General features: G+C 47.5%; 1 protein-coding gene across 5 annotated transcripts in view; it reads left to right on the top strand.

Annotated features, from left to right (window-relative positions):
• The window catches only part of XRN1 (5'-3' exoribonuclease 1), a 108,874-nt gene extending 85,091 nt beyond the window's left edge, over positions 1-23,783 (top strand). For 4 of the 5 annotated variants that reach the window (XM_029050976.2, XM_029050893.2, XM_029050743.2 and 1 more), the window contains 10 exons: positions 5,735-5,796; positions 6,014-6,124; positions 8,598-8,723; positions 8,942-9,095; positions 10,962-11,146; positions 12,169-12,282; positions 12,637-12,739; positions 16,003-16,041; positions 16,421-16,581; positions 19,264-23,783. In XM_029050976.2, the coding sequence (XP_028906809.1) occupies positions 5,735-5,796; positions 6,014-6,124; positions 8,598-8,723; positions 8,942-9,095; positions 10,962-11,146; positions 12,169-12,282; positions 12,637-12,739; positions 16,003-16,041; positions 16,421-16,581; positions 19,264-19,572 (1,364 nt within the window). In that variant the 3' untranslated portion in view covers positions 19,573-23,783. The remainder of the gene's footprint in view (positions 1-5,734; positions 5,797-6,013; positions 6,125-8,597; positions 8,724-8,941; positions 9,096-10,961; positions 11,147-12,168; positions 12,283-12,636; positions 12,740-16,002; positions 16,042-16,420; positions 16,582-19,263) is intronic. The other variant, XM_029050817.2, reaches the window with a different exon arrangement.
• Positions 23,784-24,688: the final 905 nt, after the last annotated feature.

Below are 24,688 nucleotides of genomic sequence, written 5' to 3'. Positions count from 1 at the left end.
TCCTCAGGACATCTTGAAAAACTACCTTCTGATTCGTGGGCTCTGGTTATTGGCTGGGACCAGCTGCTGTTGCTGCTTCGCTGCCAGCTGAGACCTGAGAGGAGAAGGGAGACGCGTTGCCTCCCAAAAAGGCCGTCATCCCGTACTCCCTCCACAGTAAGTGCCGCTTGATGATTTGGAGCAAGTTCCAAACTAGCCCCAGCTCCAGTAAAGGCCTGCTGAGGAAGCTGTCTGGCCTTCTTCTCCAGGAAAACCAGTCCCTCTGAACAACACTCAGTTTTTTTACCATCACAGAAGAGCCTCCCTCCGGCTAGCAGGACAAGGGGATGAAGCTGTGGCACACCCCCGCTCAACTGGGCCAATCAGTCCCTTGAAGTCATTGAGCACTTACTCTGTGCAGAGCACTGGTACTAAGCGCTTGGGAGAGCACTATGTAATAGAGTTGACAGAAATGTTTCCTGCCAGCTCGTCGTGGACAGGGAATATGTCTGTTATATCCCTACACTGTATACACGGGATAAGGAATGGTGATCACCTGTTGTCTGCCCAAGCACTTTATACAGTGCTCTGCACACAGTAAGCACTCGCTAAATAGCATTGATTGATTGTTTGATTACTTATTAGTGTAAGCACCCATTGCTTAGGTCATTCAGTGCCTTGTAATGCAACAGCAACAAGAAAATCAATTCAGACCCAATCCCCTGCACGTAGATTGTAAGTTTACTGTGGGAAGAGAATGTGTTTGCCAACTCTGTTTACTGTACCCTCCAAGCACTTAGTACAGTGTTCTGCACACAGTAAGCACTCAAACAGCATTGATTGAGTGATAGATGGTTTGTAGCTTTGGCCCCTGGGGGCTCTCAGTCCCACCTGCACTTTAAAAAGCCAAATGCTGGAGATATTTCAGAGAAGAAAATGTGCTTTCTTGGAAGGGAAAGAGGATAAAAAATTGTAGTTCACTCAGTTCTAAACTCCTCACTTGATGAAGGCTTAAACAAAAGCAATAAAGATGATTAATTCCATTTGCACCTTAAAAAAAACAAACCCTGTGCCTCCTCTTCATGCCCTTTCCATTATCTTCAACTGTCAGTCAGGCGTATTTATTGAGCACTTACTGTATGCAGAACACTGCATTAAGCACATGGGAGAGTACAATATAACAAAGTTGGTAGGTGTGTATTTTCCTTTTTTCTTTAAATGGTATTTAAGTGCCAGCCACTGTACTAAGAGCTGGGGTAGATACAAGATAATCAGGTTGGATACAGTCCCCATTCTACATAGACTTAATCTCCATCTTACAGATGTTTAGAGTAATCACAGAATGAAAGTAACAAGAGCCGAATTGCAGTGTCAACAAGAGAATTGATAGGGAAGCAGTGAAGAAAGTCAGTGCTCACTTTCCAGTGGTTCTTTTCCTTCTGCTTTTAAACACACTCACATGACTCCAATTCTCAAAAACCTTCTTTCAGCTCCAACCGCAGTGATCGCCCCATCTGCCTCCCACCATTCCTGTCCAAACATCTCAAAGAGGATGTTACATGCACAGCCTTCACTTCCTCTCTTCCAACTCCCTCCTCCACCCTCTAAATCTGGCTTCTGCCCTTCCTTTCCGCTGAAAGATCATCTCACCTCCTCTTCTCCAAGTATAACAAATTCTACTCCATACTAAGCGTCCTTGGCCTCTCAGAAGTCTTCAGCGTTGTGGACTATATCCCCATCTCTTGGAAATGCTCAGCTTGCTTTCTCTGACACTGTGCTTTCCTGGTTTTTCAACCTCACTGGACACTCCTTCTTGGTCATTTTTGCTGGCCCTTCCCCTGCTTTCTCCTCCCTAACTCTTCCCCTAACCGCATGTTGCGGGGGGAAACAGAGAAGGCCTTTTAAGACTCAGTTCTGGATCTCCACTAGATTGTAATAATTCCTTGTGGGCAGGGAACATGGCTGCCGACTCTGATATATTGTAGTTTCCCAAGCACTAGTATGGTGCATTGCACACAGTAAGCACTCAATAAATATAATTGATCCCCATTTATTCTCCTGCCTCCTGATACCTCTACTCAGATGTCTCGCTGGCACCTCAAGCTCAACATGTCCAGAATTGAATTCCTCATCTTCCTTTCCAAATCCAGTTCCTCCCGTCACTGCTGACAACACCGCCATCCTCCAAGTCTCACAAGCCCTGTGTTTGGCAAATAGCGCTCAACAAATACCATTAAAAAAAATACAACCATGACATTATCTTTGACTCTGTCTTTCAAAATTCATATTCAGTCAATCACCAAATCCTGTCAGTTCTTCACAGTGTCTCCAGAATCCGCCCCTTCCAATCTGCCGCTGTGCTGGTCCAAACACTTGTCATTTCCTGACTTGACTACTGCTTTAGCCTCCTCACAGGCTTCCCTGCCTCCAACTTCCCTAGCTATACTTCACTCTGCTGCCCAGATCATTTTTCTAAAGCATCGTTCTATGCACATCTGCCCCAGTTCCTCTCCAAGCGGAAACTCCTGACCATTGGCTTTAAGGCACTCGTTCAGCTCTCTGCAAGCTACTTATCCTCGCTCCTCTCTCGCTATTGATTCGATCAGTCGAATCAATCATACTTATTCAGCGCTTACTGTGAGCTGATCACTGTACAGAGCACTTGGAAGAGTACAGTATAACAGAGTTGGCAGACACATTCACAGCTCACATGCTTCACTGCTCTAAAACCAACTAATTACTGTGTCTCATCTCTCTCACCGTAGACCTCTTGCTTTTTCCTTCCCTCTTGCCTGGAACTTAGATACAGATGAGTAAAATTATGCTCTGAAAAGCAGGAGGGTCCCCTTTCACATTTGGCAGACCACTGCTCTCTCCATTTTCAAACCCTTTCGTAAATCATATTCCTTCCAGGAGTATGCTGTCCAGGGGTAATCTCTTGCCTCAGTGATCTTTCATTCCCTCACCCAACTATTCCCTGTACTCCTGTACTGCTGCTTCCATGTCACCAATGCACTCCAGTCCTCACTGCCAAAGTACTGGGTTACTCGCCCCTCTTCTACCCCTTTTCACTGAACACTTATGTACATATTTTACAATTTGTCCCCTTCCTCCTTCGTTTAATTTGTTTTAGTGCCTTACCCCCTTCAGATCGTCAGCTTCTAAAGGGAGGGGATCATGTCTGCCAACTGTTGTACTCTCCTAAGTGTTTAGCATAGCAGAATGAATAGTACGGTGCTCTGCACACAGTAAGCACTCAATAAATGCGATTGAATGAATAAGGCACAGGCCTAGGAGTCAGAAGGTCATGGGTTCTAATCCCAGCTCCACCACTCATCTATTGTGTGACTTGGGTGAGTCATTTAACTTTTCTATGCCTCAGTCACCTCATCTGTCAAATGGAGATCAAGACTGTGAGCTCCATCGAGGACAGGTTCTGTGTCCAACCCAAATTGCTTGTATCAATACAGAGCCTGGCACATAGTATGTACTTAACAAATGCCACTCTCATTATTAGTAGTAGTTTAATGCTCTGCACAGAGTAAGGTCTCAGTAAATACTGTTGTTTGATTACAAAATAGAGCCGATGAGGAAAGGTCGAAAGAACTTGCATTATGTAGCCTAATGAAGAGGAAAACTGAAGGATGAGTAAATGGTTGTAAAAGAGGATCACATTCTCTGACTGTGGAAGGCAGAAACTTGGTTGCGATTTAAAATTTCATGAAAAGAGATTTAGGTGGAAGAATTTAACACTGAAAAGATGTGAAACATTAGAATGAAGTACTTTGTCTAAAGCCTTTAAATATCCAATAGAATGTTTTTGTCTGCAAGAGCAGGTCAGGTTGCAAAGGGTCGGGTGAGTGGTAAACAGTGTTCATTTCATCTATTTTACTGTCTGCATTGCTCCCAAACCAGCTGAGTCTGGATTTAAAACAACCCATTTAATATGATATTTTAAAATAGAAAGATCTTTGTTTCATTGCAAATCAAAATACCTAAAATGTTCACATTACTACATATATGTTCAATGTGGATACAGTTGTTTTTTGTGGTGAATACCAAGTCTAGCATTTTTTCTGATCTTGTCGTTTGCATAGAGGTCTTGTTGTCCATTGCTTTTAACATATTCCTCAATGTGAGTGCACATACACACATATGAATTTTCACACACTCAGCCATTCCCTCGCCATAACTTCCATCCCTTTTCAATCAGTCAGTGATATTTATTGAGCACTTACTGTGTGCAGAGCAGTGTACTAAGGGCTTGGGTAAGTACATTATAGCAGAGTCAGTAGATATATAATGAGCTTGCAGCCTGGAGAAGCACTTGGGAGAAGGATACAATACAACAGACACCTTCCTCTCCTTTGATGTTTTCGAACCCCACTCCCACCACATTCACTCCTTAGGACTATAAAAGGGCAGTAGAACAGCTAAAGCAGCCCAGGGTTGCCCAGAGTTTACCCTTCCCCAGACAAGTAACCTGTTCTCCCTCCTGCAGGGACTGTGTCCAACCCTATTCAATAGTAGTATTTATTGAGCGCTTACTATGTGCAGAGCACTGTACTAAGTGCTTGGGATGAACAAGTCGGCAACAGATAGAGACAGTCCCTGCCATTTGACGGGCTTACAGTCTAATCGGGGGAGATGGACAGACAAGAACAATGGCAATAAATAGAGTCAAGGGGAAGAACATCTCGTAAAAACAATAGCAACTAAATAGAATCAAGGCGATGTACAATTCATTAACAAAATAAATAGGGTAATGGAAATATATACAGTTATATATACAACCCTATTATCTTGTATCTACCACTGCTTAGTACAATGTTTGGCACAGAGTAAACTCTTAACAAGTATCCCTATTATTATCATCATCATTGTAAGAAGCATCATGGCCTAATGGCAAGAGCATGGGCTTGGGAGTCAGAAGATGTGGGTTCTAATTCCACTCTACTTGTCTGCTGCGTGACTTTGGGCAAGACACATCTATTCTCTGAACCTCAGTTCCCTCATATATAAAATGGGAATTAAAAGTGTGAGCCCCACGTGAGACAACATGATTACTTTGTATCTACCCCAGTGCTTAGAACAGTGCTGGACTCAACAGTGTTAAGAACGCTTAACAAATATTATTGTCATCATCATCATCATCATCATTACCTCAAGGCTCAATCAGTGAGGAGAGCAAAAGCATGCCGGAAGGGTGAGCAGAGTCTAGAGGGCCTACAATCCTCCCCACCCCTTCTAGACTGTGAGCCTGTTGTTGGGTAAGGATTGTCTCTATTTATTGCCAAATAGTACTTTTCAAGCGCTCAGTACAGTGTTCTGCACTGCACAGTAAGCACTCAGTAAATATGATTGAATGAATGAATGAATGATTGCAGGTGATAAAGGGCCAAAGATTTCACAGAAAGGGAGTTGAGGGGGACAGTGAGTCATTATTCTGCAGGCAGTCAATCTAAAGAAGCCTCTTTATTACCCCATGCTAAAAATCATCTCTGGAATCCTTGTGTTGTCTCTAGTAAAAAAAAAAAAAAAATCCAGCAGATGAAAAATGCTGAAGGCAGAGGATGGAGTTGAAAATTCTCAGTATCCCCCGAGCCTATAATGAGATCCTCACAAAAAGGTTGCAGTCTTTCCCTCCTGGCTCTCTACATGTCATCCAGGTCATTTCCTTGTTGCTGCATGTCACAACCTTAAGGAATATTTTAATCAGAAATTTTTTTAAGTTATTATTATTGTTTCTTTCTAGACAAAGAAGACTGTAAAGTTGCAAAAAATGATGGTCACTCACATAAGATATTGAATAAACAGGTAATTTTAAGAAGCTTGTGCAGAGACTGTGAGCTCTTCTATCAATGTAAATGCCACCATTTTTAAACCTATTTCCCTTTTCATTCTGCTTCTGACGAAAGGGGCAAACATCCCCAGAACAAGACTTAGAGATTTCATTTAGATCATGTTTTAACATGAAATATATAAATATGATTCAGGCCAGCATTAAAATCCTCTCATTTTTGCATCTGTATAGACTTCTGGAGGAGCTCCTAAATATAACGTTAAACTGTTGAAAAGGAACGAGAGTCCAGTTACTTCTGAAATTCAAAAGACTGTGTCCGGTAATCCAAAAATGCGTGGAAAGGTAAGAAATGCTCAGCAGAATTGCTATTTGCAACAAAGAATCCCTGAGCGTGATTCTCCCCTTTGTCACAAATTCATATTTCCAGGGTTGTTTGGGGCACGAGAGTTGTAAATCACTGGGACCTTCTTATTCACGACACCCTTGACCCCACATCCCCATAAATTTGAACTGTCATTCCCTTCAATTTGTGGAAGTTGAAATTGAAAAGCTGGTGTTTCTTTCTCACCCATCGTATTGACAGACGATCACTGTCCCCACCTTCAAAGCCTTATTCATTCCTTCATTCAATTGTATTTATTGAGCGCTTACTGTGTTCAGAGCACTGTACTAAGCGCTTGGAAAGTACAGTTTGGGAACAGATAGAGACAGTCCCTACCCAAGAATGGGTTCACAGTCCAGAAGGGGGAGACAGACAACAAAACAAGTAGACAGGCATCAATACCATCAAAACAGATAAATAGAATTATAAATAAAAATAAATAAATGGTGGTATTTATTAAGTGCTTACTATGTGCCAAGCACTGGGGGATACAAGGTAATCAGGTTGTCCCACGTGGGGCTCACAGTTTTAATCCCCATTTTACAGATGAGGTAACTGAGGCACAGAGAAGTTAAGTGACTTGCCCAAAGTCACACAGCTGGCTATAGATATACACACATCATTAATAAAATAAGTAGATTAATAAATATGTACAACTATGCACAAGTGCTGTAGGGTGGGGGTGTAGAGCAGAGGGTGGGAGTAAAGGCAATGAGGAGGGGAGGAGGAGCAGAGGAAAGGGGGAGCTTAGTCTGGGAAGGTCTCTTGGAGGAGGTGAGCATTCAGTAGGGCTTTGAAGGGGGGAAGTGTGCTAGTTGGGCAGCTGTGAGGAGGGAAGGCATTCCAGGCCAGAGGTAGGGTGTGGACCAGGGGTCGATGGCGGGACAGGTGAGAATGAGGCACAGTGAGGAGGTTAACGGCAGAGGAGCAGAGTGTGTGGGCTGGGCTGTAAAAGGAGAGAAAGGTGAGGTAGGAAGGAACAAGGTGATGGAGAGCTTTGAAGCCAAGAGTGAGGAATTTTTGCTTGATGCGAAGGTTGATAGGCAACCGCTGGAGATTTTTGAGGAGTGGGGTGACATGCCCAGAATGTTTCTTTAGAAAGATAATCCGAGCAGCAGAATGAAGTATAGACTGAAGTGGGGAGAGACAGGAGGAAGGGAGATCAGAGAGGAGGCTGATGCAGTAATCCAGTCGGGATATGATGAGAGATTGTACCAACAAGTTAATGGTTTGGATGGAGAGGAAAGGGCGGATCTTGGCGAAGTTGTGAAGGTGAGACTGGCAGGTGTTGGTGACGGATTGGATGTGTGGGGTGAATGAGAGAGCGAAGTCAAGGATGACACCAAGTTTGTGAGACAGGAAGGATGGTAGTGCCCTCCACAGTGATGGGAAAGTCAGGGAGAGGACAGGGTTTGGGAGGGAAGATAAGGAGCTCAGTCTTGGACATGTTGAGTTTAGGTGGCGGGCAGACATCCAGGTGGAGACGTCCTGGAGTTAGGAGGAGATACGAGCCTGAAGGGAGGGGGAGAGAACAGGGGAGGAGATGTAGATTTGGGTGTCATCTGCGTAGAGATGATGGTTGAAGCCATGGGAGCGAATGAGTTCGCCAAGGGAGTAAGTATAGATGGAGAAGAGAAGGGACCAAGAACTGACCCTTGAGGAGCCCCTACAGTTAGGGGATGGAAGGGGGAGGAGGAGCCCGCGAAGGGGACTGAAAATGAACAGCCAGAGAGATAAGAGGAGAACCAGGAGGGGATGGAGTCCGTGAAGCCAAGGTTGGATAATGTGTTGAGGGGAAGGCAGTGTCAAAGGCAGCTGAGAGGTCGAGGAGGATTAGGATAGAGTAGGAGCCATTAGATTTGGCAAGAAGGAGGTCATGGGTGACCTTTGAGAGGGCAGTTTCGGGGGAGTGGAGGGGACGGAAGCCGGATTGGAGAGGGTCCAGGAGAGAGTTGGAGTTGAGGAATTTGAGACAGCGAATGTAGACTACTCACTCTGGGAGTTTGGAAAGGAAGGGTAGGAGAGAGATGGGACGAAAACTGGAGGGGGCTGTGGGGCACATGCCCTCGTTTCCTTTTCTCCCACTCCCTTCTGCATCATTGTGCTTTGCCCCCTTTATTTACACCCCACCAGCCCCATAGCACATATGTATATATCCATAATTTAATTTATTGATATTAATGTCTATCTCCCCCTCTAGACTATTGTGAGCTGGTTGTGAGCAGGGATTGTGTCTGTTATATTGTTCTCTCACAAGCGCTTAACACAATGCTCTGCACACAATAAGCGCTAAATAAATTCGACTGTTTGATCATGGGAACTGTGTTGTTCTCTTAAACAGTTAAATAAAACGTGTCATTCTCGTAGATACAGTTAGTTGGCGGATTTTGATTGATCTTTCTCACCATAATGGAAACCGTGTTGTTCTCATAGGCCGACACCGGACTTGAAAGCTACCTGGGGTCCTTGAAAGTCTCGACGGGCGGCGAAGTGCAGTCACCCCGCAGGGAAGAGCAAGCCCAGAGTGAGGAACACCTATCTCCCCAATCCTTCGCTCTGGTCTGTATTTGAACTGCCCTGTGAACTAACAGCCCGTGGCCTCTTCCGGGCTGGATTAGGGTCCAGCCATCATGATTTCTTTCCGCTGTCATCATCACTCTGATGTTCATGCATTCAGGGTACCCTACTCTCAAAAGTGTCATTTTTTTTTTGTGGAGCAAAAGGGTTTTTAGCAACATGACTTGATTGCAGCACATTTGATATCTTTCCCTTAACAGAAAGGAACCCAGATGCTGAAAGAAATCCTGAAAATCGATGCCTCCGACACCAGAGAGAGCAAGAATGAAGCGAAGCCGGGAACCGGCGAACTTCCTTCTTCGGGCAGAAGGCATTCACATGGACCTTCGCAGCCCAAGCAAACCAAGAAGTTGGGTATGTTGTGGCAGTGGGTACTGTTTAGTCATCTTAAAATAATGTAATGAAACAATAATGACAGTGGGCTTGTAATCTGGGTGGATATGAGAGACGTAAACTAGAATGATTACATTTTCACCGATTGAATAATGAGAGAGGTACTCTTCTCTAGCTCTCGATATATGCATGCTAGTCATTTTAGGTCTCTGCCTCTGTTGCTAGCTCTATTGCTGGGTCTCTTCACGTTTCTATGAAGCAGCATGGCCTAGTGGATAGAGCACAGGCCTGGGAGTCAGAAAGTCATGGGTTCTAAGTCTGGCTCGGCCACTTACCTGCCGTGTGACCTTGGGCAAGTCACTTCACTTCTCTGTGCCCCAGTTACCTCATCTGTAAAATGGGCAGTAAGACTGCGAGCCCCACGTGAGACAGGGACTGTGTCCAACCTGATCGTTTGTATCTACCCCAACGCTTCAAACAGTGTTTGACACAAAGTAAGTGCTTAACAAATACCGTAATTATCATTATTATTATATGTGTTTAGAGGTGCCAGCTTTTCATTTTGAGATTGGGGTTAGGGCAGGGGAACAGGGCTTTTAGGACAGGCCGAGGGTTGGACAGGGACAGGCTTCAAAAAAGCCAATAGGCCAGAGATTCACTGTTTTCATCCCAGTTTGGAAACCCTCTGGTCTTGTCCAGAACCTAGCATGAGCAAGTGTTAAAGTCCAGCTCAGAGAACTGTGGGCCATCATCCTCTCCTTCCCCATTGAGTGGGCATGCAGGTTTATGTGTGTGTCTGTGTTTCTCTTTGTGTCTGTTGGTCCTCTCCAGGTGAATGCATCTATACAGCACAGTGAAACCGGGGGTCTGTTGCTGAGGATAGATAGACTGGCACCCTTCGAGCCAAAGCTTAGTAAGGAACAAGAGACAAGGAGGCAGTGGTCCTCAAAGGAAATTTGATAAATAATAACAGTAATAGTATTTGTTAAGAGCCAATCACTGTACCAAACTCTGGGGTAGATACAAGAAAATCGGGCTGGACACAGTCCCTGTCCCACATGAGGCTCTGAGTCCTAATGAGGTAACTGAGACCCAGAGAAGAGAAGTATCTTGCCCAAGGTCACACAGGAGACACGTGGCGGAGCTAATAATAATAATAATGTTGGTATTTGTTAAGCGCTTACTATGTGCCGAGCACTGTTCTAAGCGCTGGGGCAGGGTAATCAGGTCGTCCCACGTGAGGCTCACAGTTAATCCCCATTTTACAGATGAGATAACTGAGGCACAGAGAAGTTAAGTGACTTGCCCACAGTCACACAGCTGACAAGTGGCAGAGCCGGGAGTCGAACCCATGACCTCTGACTCCGAAGCCCAGGCTCTTTCCACTTAGCCACGCTGCTTCCCGTGAGCTGGGATTAGACCTTGGGTCCTTCTGACTCTCGGGCCCATGCTCAATCCACTAGACCTGCCTGCCTGCTACTAAGCTGGGTCCTTGGTAGTTTTTCATTGTGAAACTAGACTAATAATAATAATAGTGGTGGTGGTGATCGTATTTAGTAAGACTTATTGTGTAGCAAGCGTCGGTCTAGGCTCCAAATAATGAGTACATACAAAGTCTCCCAGTCATCATCACTAATGAAAAATCAGCACCCACATGAGACCTATATGGGGACAGTACTTTAAAATGCACTAGCAGTCTCCCTCCTGCTTTCTGAGAATCTCAGTTTCTTTCAGTTCATCTGCCCGTCTCTTAGTCTCGACCTTTGCCTTTCCGAGGAAACCTCATCCGATAAACAGTCGATCCCAACTGCTGTCGTTTGGCTTCTTTTCGTTTCTGAAAAGAAAAGTCATTCACACGGACTCTGATTTGTACCGTTCCTCTCGTAGCCGCTCACGCGCCCAAGCCTCATGGTGCCGGAGGCCATCACCACCCTCCAGCTGTGGATGCGTTGGGCCGCCCCGTCATCAACCAGCAGCAGGCTGCCATGTCTACCCCTGTCGCCGAACTCTCTCGCCTCTGTTCCCGCATGGGAATGCCACAGCCCGACTTTTCCTTCCTCAGAACATCTCAGGTAGCGAGTTGCATTTCTGTACACCCACCCGGGTCTGCCCTTTCACAAACGTTTTTTCATCGGCAGTGGGCCTGTGCATCTCGGGCCCCAGTAGGGAGGGGCCGGATCAAGCTTGCCCAAACCAAGACTATAAGCTCGTGTGGGCAGGGCATGTCACTCTTTATTGTTATGTTGTACTTTCCCAAGCGCTTAGTACAGTGCTCTGCACACAGTAAGTGCTCAATAAATATGATTGAATGAATGAAGGACGGTCTCTCTTGCCTTGCCTCCCCACCTTCCAAGGCCTGAGCACAGTATTTCCAATCGGGGATTACCCCGATGCCATGAACAGGACAGGCAGAGACCTTCAGCCATCCCTACCCCTCCTCCCTCCCTCCCTCTCTCTCTCTCTCTCTCTCTGTAACCCATCATTCTCATGGTTCATGGAGCTCCACGAGTCTGACCCAGTGCTCTGAATACAGCATGCTCAATTTCTCTTGTGCTTGATGATGATTAGCCTAGGTCAACCTGGCTCATGGCAGAGTGGATTGAGCACAGACCCGAGAGACAGAAGGTCATGGGTTCTAATCCCAGCTCTAGCACTTGACTGCTGTGTGGCCTTAGGCAAGTCACTTCACTCCTCCAGGCCTCAGTTACCGCATCTGTAAAACGGAGATTAAGACCGAGCCCCATGCGGGATTGGGACTGTGTCCAACCCGATTTGCTTGCATCCACCCCAGCGCTTAGTAGAATGCCTGGCACATAGAAAGCACTTAGCAGATCCCACTAAGGTTACACCCATCTTCGGCTTCCTTACCTCCCTGGCAACTTGGGTCTCTCATCTGTTTCCCCAGTGCTCCCAGGAAAATTTCCAAGTGGCTCCAGGAGCGGGAGGCCGGTCCATGCTTGTTAACAGTGCCAGTTTGAAATCCTTGGGGCTGCTGTGCCAAGCCAGGCAGAGAAGCAGAATGGCAGGTTTTTTTCGGTTGCCTGAGCAGTGCTGATTAGAATAAGTCACCTGAGCGCATTCTTGTTTTTCCCAGACGATGACCATCTGCCAGGTCAAACTGCCCAACGGCTTGCTCATCAATGGGCCGCAGTGTCATTCGGAAAGTGAAGCCAAGGAGAGAGCAGCATGCTTTGCTCTCCAGCAGTTGGTAAGAACAATCGCACCGTCCTCGTTAGACTTGTCCGCTGTGGAGAGAGCGGGCCCTCCGTGACCCGAGCCGACTGCCTGGTCCCAGTCAGCAAGGAAGCGATCGCTGCTACCGTAGATATCTCTGGAGCCCTGCCGTGCCCGGGCACCGCTGGCTGTCATCAGGGTCCCTTCAGGAGGGTCAAAGCAGGGGCACCGACCCAGGGTTTGCAATGAGGAAGAGTTCATTGCCATGGTCAATCTTAGGATTTGTACCCAAGTCCACGAGTCCCCATAATTGGCAGGAACAACAAGCACGTGACCGTTGTGCTAACCGCAGGCTCTTTGACAGCGTGTTTTTTTAATACTGTCCTAGAATCCTTTAGGAATGAATTTCGCCTTTCCTCCACCGATGTTTCCAAATTACCCACCCGCTGTACCACCTGGAACCATTCCTCCAGTCTTTCCCCAAACTCCTGGTAAGTCCTTAAGCTTTCCTTAATTTTCTAAAAATGGGTTACATGGTTTTATTGGCACGGTATGAGGCGATTCATCATCACCCAAGTAAATAAAGTAGTCAGTAGTTTACTTACTGAGAAGCAGCCTGGCTTAATGGAAAGAGCCCAGGCTTGGGATTCAGGGGTCGTGGGTTCTAATCCCAGCTCCGCCACTTGTCAGTTGTGTGACTTTGGGCAAGTCTCTTAACTTCTCTGTGCCTCAGCTGCATCATCTGGAAAATGGGGATTAGGACTTTGAGTCCCACATGAGGTGACCTCGTTACCTTGAATAGAACAGTGCTTGGCACATAGTAAGTGCTAAACAAATACCATCATTATTATTGTTATTACCTCTTAACTTTCTCATCGCAATAAGCCCTCTCTGGTTTACCCCTTTAAGGATTTTTGTAAACAAATATTTAGCCTGAAAAAACCAGGAAGGAATTAGCCTCTTGGCACCTATACAGTACCAGCTCAATGGAGTCATATACATACTTCAGTGCTTGCTCATAGAATTAAATCGGGATGCTTTGTGAAACCAGATCTAAATGAGCTATGCAGATTGAATTTTGGAAAATTCAAAGTGGGACTTGGGGCTGGGGGAGACCTCCAAGAGGGTGAGGCCAAAAGCCAGGAGGGGAAGACAGAGAAAGAGAAACAAAGGTAGAGAGATGAATGGTGAGGTCAGGGATCAGGTGAATGTATGTGTTTGTGTGTCTGTACTTGCATATGTACATCCACACACTCATACCTCTCCCTTTCCTACTACTCTCATCCATTTGTTTCTGCTTCCTCAGCCATCCCTGCCCCAGTGGCCTTCCTCGGGGGGATTATGTTTTAGTTGCCATGGCAGCAAACTCACACACTTGGTGACACGGGAACATCCAGGAAATAACGCAAATGTGGCCAGGCCAGCCCCGGTTGAGGAGAAATCGGGGCAGCCTCCCCAGCACCTCCCCTTACCGGTTTGCTGGGCCATCACCACCAACTTCCCAGTGGAAACTGGCCCCACAAGCCCCTTCGAGGGTGGTTGGACAGGACCCTGAAATTCATCACCATTCCACCTTACTCTGAGGCCCGAGTAGCTGATTGCCTCCATTTTCAAGTGGATTAGTTGCCCTGGACATACTGAAAGCTTTCCTAGAACAGCTCCTTGCCCTTTATGCAGGAAATTGATGGGAGCCCTAGAAACTCCCGGGAACAGAACAGCAGCCCTCAAGTAACTGCCCCCAAACATTAAGGATGAGATCCGGCTCAGTCAATCGATGGTATTCATTGAGCACTTACTTTGTGACTATGTGCAGAACACTCTACTCAACGCTTGGGAGAGTACACTACAACAGAGTTGGGAGACATATTCCCTCCCCACAAGCAGCTTACAGTCTAGAAGGGGAGCGAGACATTAATATAAATAAATTACAGATCTGTATGTAAGTGTTTTGGGGCTGAAGGTGGGGTGAACTTCAAGTACTGAAAGGATCCAGATCCAAATGCACAGATGATGCAGGAGGGAGATAATAGGGCTGATGAGAGCTTAATCAGAGAAGACATCTAAGTTGTATTGCCGGTGAGTGTCACAACCCTTTTTCCCCACAGAGTGTTTTTTGTTTTTTTCAACATTTACTGGCAAACAAGTTATGTGCCCTTTTTTAATGGTATTTAATGGTATTTGTTACTGTGTGCCAAGCTCTATACTAAGCACCGGGGTAGATACGGGATAATCAGTTCTGGGTGATTATATACTAGAGACTCTTTTCTAGGGAAGCAGCTTGGCTTAGTGAAAAGAGCGCGGGCTTGGGAGTCAGAGGTCATGGGTTCTAATCCCAGCTCCCCCATTTGTCAGCTGTGTGACTTTGGGCAAGTCACTTCACTTCTCTGTGCCTTAGTTACCTCATCTGTAAAATAAGGATTAAGACTGTGAGCCCCACGTGGGACAACGTGATCACCTTGTATCTACCCCATTGCTTAGAACAGTGCTTGGCACATAGTAAGCCCTTAACAAGTATCATCATCATCATCTTTTCAGTGTTTGATGTCTCTTTTGAAAATTGCAAAGAAGATATTTACAGCATTTTTGATGCACAAATAATGCTCAGCCCAATTAGTCTTCTTCTGAGGCTCCGGAATTATGGGCAAAGTGTGTCATGGTTGTTCCCCTGGACACTGACCCAAATGTACTCCTAAATTTTCCCCCCCAGTGTCCATTACAGGCCACTTGTCCTTTCATGTATTCAAAGGGTCCTAAATATACTGATATTTTTAGCTGCTCATCTTCCATAGGGAATGAGTTCCGTGTGCTTAACTTACTGCTGGGGTGAAGAATTTCCTTTTGTTTGTCTTAGAGCTACCACCCTCCAGCTTCAGAGAGTGCTCCCTTGACTTGGTTGGGTGAGATTTGGGGAACAACAGGTTCTTGTTCATCCTTTCCACACCTTGATGGTTCTGGAAACTTCAATCATGTCCCCTTTCAGCTCAAGTCTTGGTGCTCCATCCCCTGGAGCATCTGCCCTACTCTAGTTATATTCTGGCCTTTCTAAGATGCAATATCCAGGAGGACACACAGTATGTACCAAGATGGCAAAATTCTGCCCACAGGGGTTTCGCATACTTTAAAGATATATATGCATAAAGACATACTCTAAAAAATAGTGGACCAACAATATTCCCGCAGATGGAGAACTATTGCTGTCGTATATTTGTGAGAAGCAGCGTGGCCTAGTGGAAAGAGCACAAACCTGGAAGGCAGGGGACCTGGGTTCTACTCCCAGCTCCGCCACAGGCCTGCTCTATGACTTTAGGCAAACCACCTCATTTCTCTGTGCCTCAATTTTCTCATCTTTAAAATGGGGACTTAATGCACGTTCTCCATACTTCTTAGACTGTGAACCCCGTGTGTGAAGGGGACTGTGTCCAACCTGATTATTTGTATCTACCTCAGCTCCGAGTTCAGTGCTTGCTTGGCACAAAGTAAACACTTGACAAATACCACAATCACCATTATTATCATTATTATTACTATCAATAATAAATTCTGCATAGTTCTCGACTCTTCTTTCCAAGACTGGGTGTGGCTTCTGTTCCAGAGAATTTTATAATGCAGTAACGAAACTAAGCGAGGAACCCGGTAAAAATAAGTTTTGTTTCGGTCAAGGTAAGTGTTAGAATGTAACTTATAAGTAGTCTAGGATCTGTTTCCGTGAGAGATGTATGATTTCCAGACCGGAGCTCTCTTGGTTTTTTTGTAGGCTGGGACCACTATGGAAGCACCATAGCCTTTGGGGCAGGTGAGATCCTGAAGCTTACTTTGTGCCCTAGCTTTGCCCTGGGTGCAGTTATCCACAAGGCCATGTAATTACCGCAGCCTCTCCGGCGAAGACCCCTTCCGAGAGTGTGGGGAATCTAGACGGGTGGCGACGCAGGGCAGCAAGCTTGGTACCACTTTCCCCATTGAAAGTACCAGTTGACTAAAGTAATTCCTAGGGCCCAGTCGGCACCGTCGGCTGGCTCCCAGGCCAGAGCATCTCAAGCCGGAAGGGCGAAAAGGGAATAAAAATAGATGTGGCTTTACTTTTTCCCCGGGAAGGAGTTGGGGCCTGGGTTCGGAGGGCTTTATGCCATTCTCTCACACCAAAAAATGACACCTTGTTTCCGTGACTTTTGCAGCTAACCTTCTGCCGCCCTCACCGCACATCTTCAGTTCGGTGCCCTGGGGAGCTCCGGGGCCAGTTCCTGGGAAAGCATATCACCAGGCAGCCTATCCCGGGAGCGGGTCACTCACAGGAGCCGGGCCCGTGGGCCCGCATAATCAGTTCATCCCTCTGCAGGTAAGCGGGAAAAGGAGTTCAGTTTCTGTCACCCCTGCTCTAGAAGGTGTGGGCACAAACCTCCAAACATACGTCAGGTCAGATCGACCTCCTATCTTCCGGGCACATGGGCAATTAATCCGTCAGGGGTAGGGGGTAGGGGACAGGGTGTAAGGAGGAACATAACAGCACAGTCTAGTGGAAAGAACCTGGGGTGGGAGACAGAGAACCCAGATTTTAGTCCCGGCTCTGCCACTGGGCCTGCCGTGTGATCGCGGACAAGTTACTCAACTTCTCGGTCTCCGTGTCTTCATCTGTAAAATGAGAATCAGGTACCTGGTCTCCCTTCCTCTTAGATTGGGAGCTTCATGTTGAACCGGAACTGTGTCCATTCTCATTATTTACCCCGGCCCTTGGGATGGTGTTTTGGCCCAGATTAAGGTCTCTGTAAATGCCGTTTTTATTATTTTTATTAATACCAGTGAACTCTGGCTTACCTCCACCCTACAGTATGTGAATCGGGAGACACATAATGCACCAACGATTACCACAACTCAAGGTCTTTGAGGCCCATCCTCCCCTGCGCCCCTCCGTTCTCGCCCTCCCCTGTTCCAAGCAGCTGCCATGTCCTCTGTAGACTCCCAACTCAGGCCCTACCGTAAGCTCCTCCTTTGTACAGAGCAATACTAAGCCCTTGGGAGAGTACAGAATTGGTAGACACGGTTCCTGCCCTCAAGCTTACAGTTGAGCTGGGGAAACAGACACCTGAATAAATTGCAGGTAAGAGGAAGCAGCAGAGTATAGAGATCTGCACAGATGCTCTGGCTGTGGGGGTGGGGTAAATACCCCAGTACCCAAGGGGCACTGGTTGGGGGGACGGTGGGGAGATTAATCAGGGAAGGCCTCCTGAAGGAAATGGGGAGAGGGCTGGTCTGCTGGATGTGAAGGGGGGAAGGAATTCTAGGGAGAGCTAAGAATGAGGCACAGTAAGTAGATTGGTATGAGGGGAATGGGTGTGCAAACTAGGGTATAGGGGAAAGGAAGGGGGTGAGTATGTGAGGAGAAAGCAGACCACTGGTCAGGAGTTTCTGTTTGATGTGGAGAGAAATGGGTAACCTTCTATCTTCTCCCCAGTATTTACTGATTACTTCAACCAGCGAGCCCCTAGTGTCCTACCCAAACTCCGTGCTCCCAACTGAGTTCCTCTTGAGGACCAGTCATCTTAGTCCTGCCCTTCCTCCTCGCCCCAAGCGGTGTCTGGGACTGGCTCTGTTTTACCCAACTACTTCCCTTTTTCCTGCTCTCCGTCAGCTCCCATGTCTTCTGCCCTCACAGTTGAAACTGTGTATAGCGGTGGGGCTGGCCATTCTGCTTGAGTTTGGCGGTAGGGGAGGGAGGGAGAGAGACAGAGAGGGAGAGGCAGAGAGACAGAGAGAGGGAAGGAGGTAGGACAGAGGCTGTCCGTGAAAGTGGGAGCTGACAGAGCCGGCGACAAGCATACCTGGGCCGAGCTGGCTCTTTGCCATTTAGGGCAGGGATTTGGGGGCCAACACTCGGGCATCTGGCCTCAGGGTCCTGGCTGCGGCCCCATAATAATAATAATGATGCTATTTGTTAAGCGCTCACTCTGTGCCAAACACTGTACTAAGCACTGGGGCGAACACAAGCAAATCGGGTTGGACACAGTCCCGGTCCCACGTGGGGCTCACAGTCTCAATCCCCATTTTACAGATGAAAGAACTGAGGCCCAGAGAAGTGAAGTGACTTGCCCAAGGTCACACAGCAGACAAGTGGCAGAGCCAGGATTAGAACTCCTGATCTTCAGACTCCCAGGCCAGTGCTCTATCCACTATACCATGCTGCTTCCATCTCCTAGCTCCCCCTCGTGCCAGCAGCGGCGATGGTACGGGGCTTCACGGGAGATGTGCCAATTTGTTTTACAAAAGAAGTGGAATACTGGGAGGTCTGGAAGCGGGCAGGAGAGATGGGTGGAGGGAGCCACATTTGGGGTACACAGCCATCAGGAAAGTCCTGAAGAATAATGAAGGGAAAAGAACCAAGGGAGGGCGTTAGCACCGAGTGATCTCGTTTCATTTTTAATTACGAGTACAGCTCATGTGGGAGCTGCTTCCAGAACAGAACCAAACTAATTGCTTGAAAATCTCTGGGAAACTGAGCTCCACAATACAGTTGCATTTCTGAGGAATGTATATGGATTTATTTATCATCGTCGGTGGTATTTATTTAGTGCTCACTTTGGAGAGTACAATACAGAGTTGGTAGACGCGTTCCCTGCCTGCAACTAACTTACTAGGTGCTAGCGAATATTACTGTTATGAAATGCTAAGTGTCTTAGAAAAGCCCTGAATCGGCCAGTTTGGGTGAGTGAGCATATGGATGTCGTTTACGTAGAGGGCTCCTGGACTGTGTTAAATTACATAGCAATTTACCGGAGGATACTTGCCGAGTGGAATTTTTGGTAGTCAAGTCGTCGGTTATTGGGAGGCTGTCCTATTTTTTTTTCCCCGCAATTGAAAAAGCCTGTGATCTTTCTGATTTAAAATCAAGCTTCTTGCGATGAGAGTGGATGGTCCGCCAGCCCAGCTCCACAGTCTAACGTCAGCAAATCCAGGTTCTCTGGAGATATTAATTAGGGTCAGTTCAGGCCTCACGCTTTGTTAACACTCCCGTCCTGCTTCCCAGGTGACAAAGCAAAGGGCGGCCAACCGGAAGAACTGGGAGAACAGAGAGGCCCCCGGCCCTTCTCATCCCGCCCCGACCAAAGCCGAGCGGCCCGGCCCTCCCGACGCCACCAAATCTGCGCCCCAGGACCGGCCTTCAACTTCGTCCTTAAAGTCGCCTCCAAATCCTTCCCCGACCGCTTCCTTTCCAGACAAGGTAGCCCCTCCCAGCTCGGCGGGCGGCCGGGATAAAGCGACCCCAACCTCTTCTTCCAGGAGAAAACCCAGGAAATTAGCTGTCAACTTTGGAGTCCCTAAACCCTGCGAATGAACACGGCCCCCTGCCTGTTCCCTCCCCACCCCGAGCTTTCTATCGACAGCGTCGCCAGGGTTAACCCTGGGCCGAGACCTCGCTCGGGCTGTGGCTGAATTAAACCGATAAACCCGAAAAACAGTGTGGTAAAATAACTCTGAGGACCCGAACCTAAACGCAAGGAGACGGCCAGGTTCGAGTCGTCCCCGGATGTCAGACCCGCGCATGGGATCTTCGGACTTAGTAGCCGCGGTTCTAGGTCCACGTACGTTTCTGAGGCAGATTATGGGAGAGGATTTTAAACAGTCTCAATTTATTGTTACGATTCTTCGAATTTTATCTCTTTTTAAATAATGTACCGGGTTATGGGAGTGGAAATGATTGCTTTAATTTATTTGAATTTTAGGGTACGTTCTGAATAGAACATGATTATTGTGCCGCTGCCCGGTTCGTATACAGTTTGGTTCATAGCCAGATTTTCGACCAAAGCAACTTCCCAGTTCTCAGACTATCAGTCTCGCTTTGGGCCTAGAACTATATTAGGCGGTTAGATTTCAGCAAGGATTGAAATACCTAGGTTCTTGCTGAAGAACTATCATTAGTGTTCGTTAATAAGATGGTCAAATGGAAATAGCTACAGGGTACAGTGACTGCCCGTTCACCTTCCGGGGGACTCTCATGCGAAGGTCGATCGCCTGGGCCGACTCTGGTGATGTCCCTTGCTTGACTTGCAGCCGGGAGTCCGGTGCTACTTTGAGCAAGGGGAATCTCGGGCTCTCAACTCCCGGGTTTTCAAGAAAACACCCAGCCCACTTTATCTCGCAGTCCTTGTTCACCTGTGACCCTGCAGAGTGATTTTTAAATTTTTATTTGTTTTACATTATGGTTATTTTTTATGCGTATTAGAAAGGAATAGCTGTCTGATTTTGGTGCCACCCCTTGAAAAAAATCAAATTCCCATTTAAAGAAAAAAAAAAAAAACCCAGCATGACCCAAGTAAAGTTTTCATCAGGGTCACTTTCTTTCCTGGCTCCTCACCACAGGGACGATTGCAAGAGCGCACACATCTAAGCTGGCATGATTTGAGCCTGTTTTCCTTCTAGTTCTTCAGTGTTAACTTGGAGCTCTTCTGCTATTTGACTACAAGGCTAAGGTTCCTGTTCAGTGGGCATGGCGTCAATCCTTGAGCAACCCTTTTTGGCGCCCGCTGAGCAGGGAGGTGGGTCCGATCGTGCGGTGTTTGTGTGCGCGCACTCCCGCTGTGGCCTTCACAAACTCCCTCCCACCCCGTTCTCTGACCCGATGGGTCATTGTTGGCATCCAGTTGTTGGGGCACTGGATTCTTTGACTCTAGAAATCCAGACTTCCACTTTGGAATCCCAAGAACCAGGTCTGTCAGAAGCAAAGATATCTGAGGCCCCCTGTTTCCAAGTGGACAAGACTTCATTCCAGACTGTAGTATATAGGCAGCATCTGGCAGTCTCATCGCTCCAGGCTCAAGAGCATAGAAGACCAGACAGTTGCCATTTAGGCTTGGATGGAGGATTTGGGGTTGTGAGGATGCCATTCCAATACCCCAGCACTCACAAAGGAAAGGCTACGACAAGGAAGGTTAGTTTTGACTTAAAACTTTTCGTTCTAACCAAAGGATTTCCCTTATCTCCTGCTAAGGCCTTGGAAGTGTTTGGCTCTGTGGGGCCGGTGCCCTGTGCCTGCACCCCCAACTTCTTTGCCAGTCCAATACTGCCCCGTCGAGCCTCCGCGATGACCGGGAATGGGAAACCGCTAAGGCCTGCAGTCAGGCCGCAGCCCGGTTCAACCTGGGCTGGGGGAGCCGATAAAAGAGGGGTTCCGGGCCGTATCCCGGACGGACCCGCTCCAGGGGTTGGGGACCCTTAAGCCCTTCATCCCTGTCTGCGCCACGGTGGACCAGGTCAAGCCTGGAATGCTCTTCCAGTCTCCAAGGAGGGCGGCAGAAAAAACGCTCTGCAGGGTTCACTGTCTTTCTGTATCGGCTGCCCTCTTGATGGGGAGAAAAGCGCAGCCCAAAGAGTTTCTCGGGCTCCGCCTCTAGAACTCGTTGAAGCCGTTCTACACCGCAGTTCCTCGCCCACCTCCAGCTGCAATCGGACCCACCCCATGGACCGCCATGAGCGTGGCTGCAAGTTGTGGCTTCTGAACTCTAATCCACCTTCCGGAACCCGCCAACTGGCCTGGCTCTTGGCAAGTCGGCCCCCTTGCAGATAGGCTGTGTTTGCCGGGCCGGGCTTTGTGAAGATGAGTGGTAATCCTCCCGAAACAAATTCCACACTGCCTATCCCATCCCTGGTGAATCTTTGTTCCAACGCATGGACGAGATTGTGACCAGTTGGGACTGGAAATACAATTTTCCCTTGGGAAGAAATGACTCTTTCAACCATTTTATGGTAATTTTCTTGGGAGCAGGTACTGGTTCCTTTGGCCTGGTACTTTGGTACTTCCCAGTGGAGCTAGCCTGCTTCTCCCAATAAAACAGAATCCTTTCCAAGCAAAGGTAATGTATTTCTGGGCCCTTGGTCTGGAGCTACACTTTGAGCCAGTTCCAAACGCCCCGGCCCACAGAGCGGCTTTCCTGTGCTTTGGGAATAAAGCGTAGCCTTTTCCCATCTCCTGGTGGCCGCTTGGATGGCGGGAGGACAGCTTTCCCCCTGAGGTCCGCGTTTTCTCGAACTTATCTTTTCCAAGAGCAACATTCATTTCATAAAGAATCAAACTTTGGTTTGCTTGGGGTGGGGTCTGTTTTTTTGAGGGGCCTGGGCCAACCGGACCCGCTCCGGCCCACGTTACCCAGTGACTTGCCAGCGAGCCTCCGGAAGAGCCTTGTGAGAATCAGCCCCTCTAAGAAAAGAGAAGGTTTGAAGACTTATCGAACTCCGATAGAAAACGTTTCTGATACATCCTTGGCTTTCAGGCCGAATCCAAGGATCTCCAACTTTCGAGGCTGCCTGTGCATTGGGTGAGGTAAATTGGGGAAACTCAGGTGAGGTGAGTTACCTGCTTGACGGAGGGGGTCCTAAATTCCAGAGGTGGAGCCACAGATTTCTGTGGGATCACCTAAAACCCCAATATTTGGGGCTGGTGGGATGAGGCTATGGAGTGTACTCTGGGAGTAGATGGCCCTTTATGCGTGTCCTCTGTGAGATGTTTGAGCGCTTGTCCCTTTTGCAGGGGGGGCAGGACGTGGAAGAAATTCAGCTTCCGGATGACTCTTGGGATCACCACTATCCCAAGAGTAATCCATGACTGGCCACCATTTTGGGCCCGTGGACAGTTGGGTTTGGAGGCCCAGATCCATCGGGTGTTGGGCTAAGAAGTTAAATCTGCTGAAAATATTCCATTTCACTCAATGATGCCTTGCGCTATGAGCGCATACATATCATTAAAGTGCAATTCACGGAGGAGACTCCAGCTCCTAGGAGACAACTGTTGTGGTTTGGCTTTGTTTTGAAATCTCCATTAATAGTTAACTTTTTAAACCAGTGTGTGGCTTTTTTTTTTGCCAGTGCTATATCCATCGCCAGCAATCATACCTGTAATGCAATGTCCTGGGCCCCGGCCACGGGCCGGGATTCGGTTTGTTATCTGAGGCCAGCGTGTTCGTGCCCCTCCATCTTGCCCCCCCCCAAAATCTCCTTCCTAGGGAGCCACTGGCCCCGGTTCTGCTGGGTCGTGTCTTACTTTCCAACTGCCTGGAGAACTGTTGGCTCTTCCCTCCCACCTACACACTTTACCCTACCTGGAACCGGGGTTTGGTTTAGCTCCCACATCGGGCCGGAAGGGGACGGGTTGCATCACCTCTCCGGAGACTTCTCCTCGCGTTTTGATTTTAGTTCATCCCAGCAGAACTGAGTGGTTCGTCATAGATATAAATATTTTATAAGTACTGGAATTTTTCATTAGATCTTATACAGACAGAGCAGTATTTTATTAAAAATCCAAAAGGGAAGACTTTTATGTGCTCATTTTTGTAGTTCTGATTTTTTTTAAATGCATTTTCATCGTCCCTCTGCCGAGTAAAATGTTTTAAATCTGCATTTGATTGGATTCCGAATGTATTTTTGTGTTTCGTGTCGAATTGTGCATTTATGGATTTTTAGCATGTAGTTTGCCTAAAGGACTGTGCGAAAGTATTTTAAAATATGACTCTTAAGAGACACTGAAAAAAAAATAAAGTATCCAAAAGATGAAAATGCTGCACTGAGCTTTTATTGAAACCTGCAGAATGACTTTCTTCTCTGTTTTGTTTTCTGCTTGGATACAACATCTGAACTTTCCCTTCTTCCTGTCCCCTCTTCCTCCCCGCTCATCATTTCCAGATGCCTTTCCAGAAACATAGGCCTATGGGGTGTGCCTGTTCAAGTAGTCTCTCGCTAAAACGAGCCGCGCAATTTGCACAATTAAACAATTTTCTGAACCCAAAAGATTCTTAAAAGTGTCGAGGAAGATTCATATGCGAAAAGCTAAGGAGTAGAAAAAGGAACGAGAACAGTCCTCAGAGACACGTTGGGTTGGTGGTCCTGGGCATCCCGGACTTCGGCTACCGTGAGATGTCCTTATTGGAGCCGATTTCCCAGCCTGACAAGGACCGGCCCCTGGGGAACTACAGCTGGGTGGGGGGAGGTGGAGAGTTTCTGCTCCATCACTGCCCCTTTCCACCCAGTGTGGGAAAGGCCAGAGTTTGGGGGAGGGACCTGAGTCACAGCTCGCCCAAGTCTGGCACCAACTGGGCAGCATCTCAATGTGGGCCACCAGATTTGCACCTCCCATTAACAGGGGTCGATCAGCTCCTGGGAATGTGGTGCCTCTAGTCCATTTCATGTTTGCGAGGGGCGATGAGGTGCTCTCCAGAAGGGAGTTGGGTGGCATTTCCCTTCGCAGCGTGCCTCCTCACTGGCCGATTTCGCTCATAACGAACCCTCTCAGGAACACATCTGCTGCTGCGCTAAAGATCCTGTATTAAGCACTGGGGCGGGGGGTTCAGAGCAGGTGGAAGAAAGGATAAGTAAAACAAATATAGTCAGTCAATCCTATTTATTGAGAGCTTACTGTGTGCAGAGCACTGTACCGAGTGCTTGGGAGAGCACTATGGAACAAT

Source organism: Ornithorhynchus anatinus, chromosome 1 (assembly GCF_004115215.2).
Source record: "Ornithorhynchus anatinus isolate Pmale09 chromosome 1, mOrnAna1.pri.v4, whole genome shotgun sequence".
Lineage (NCBI taxonomy): Eukaryota > Metazoa > Chordata > Mammalia > Monotremata > Ornithorhynchidae > Ornithorhynchus > Ornithorhynchus anatinus.
The sequence above is the reverse complement of the archived record's forward strand: the minus strand, read 5'-3'. Positions and strand labels throughout refer to the sequence as shown.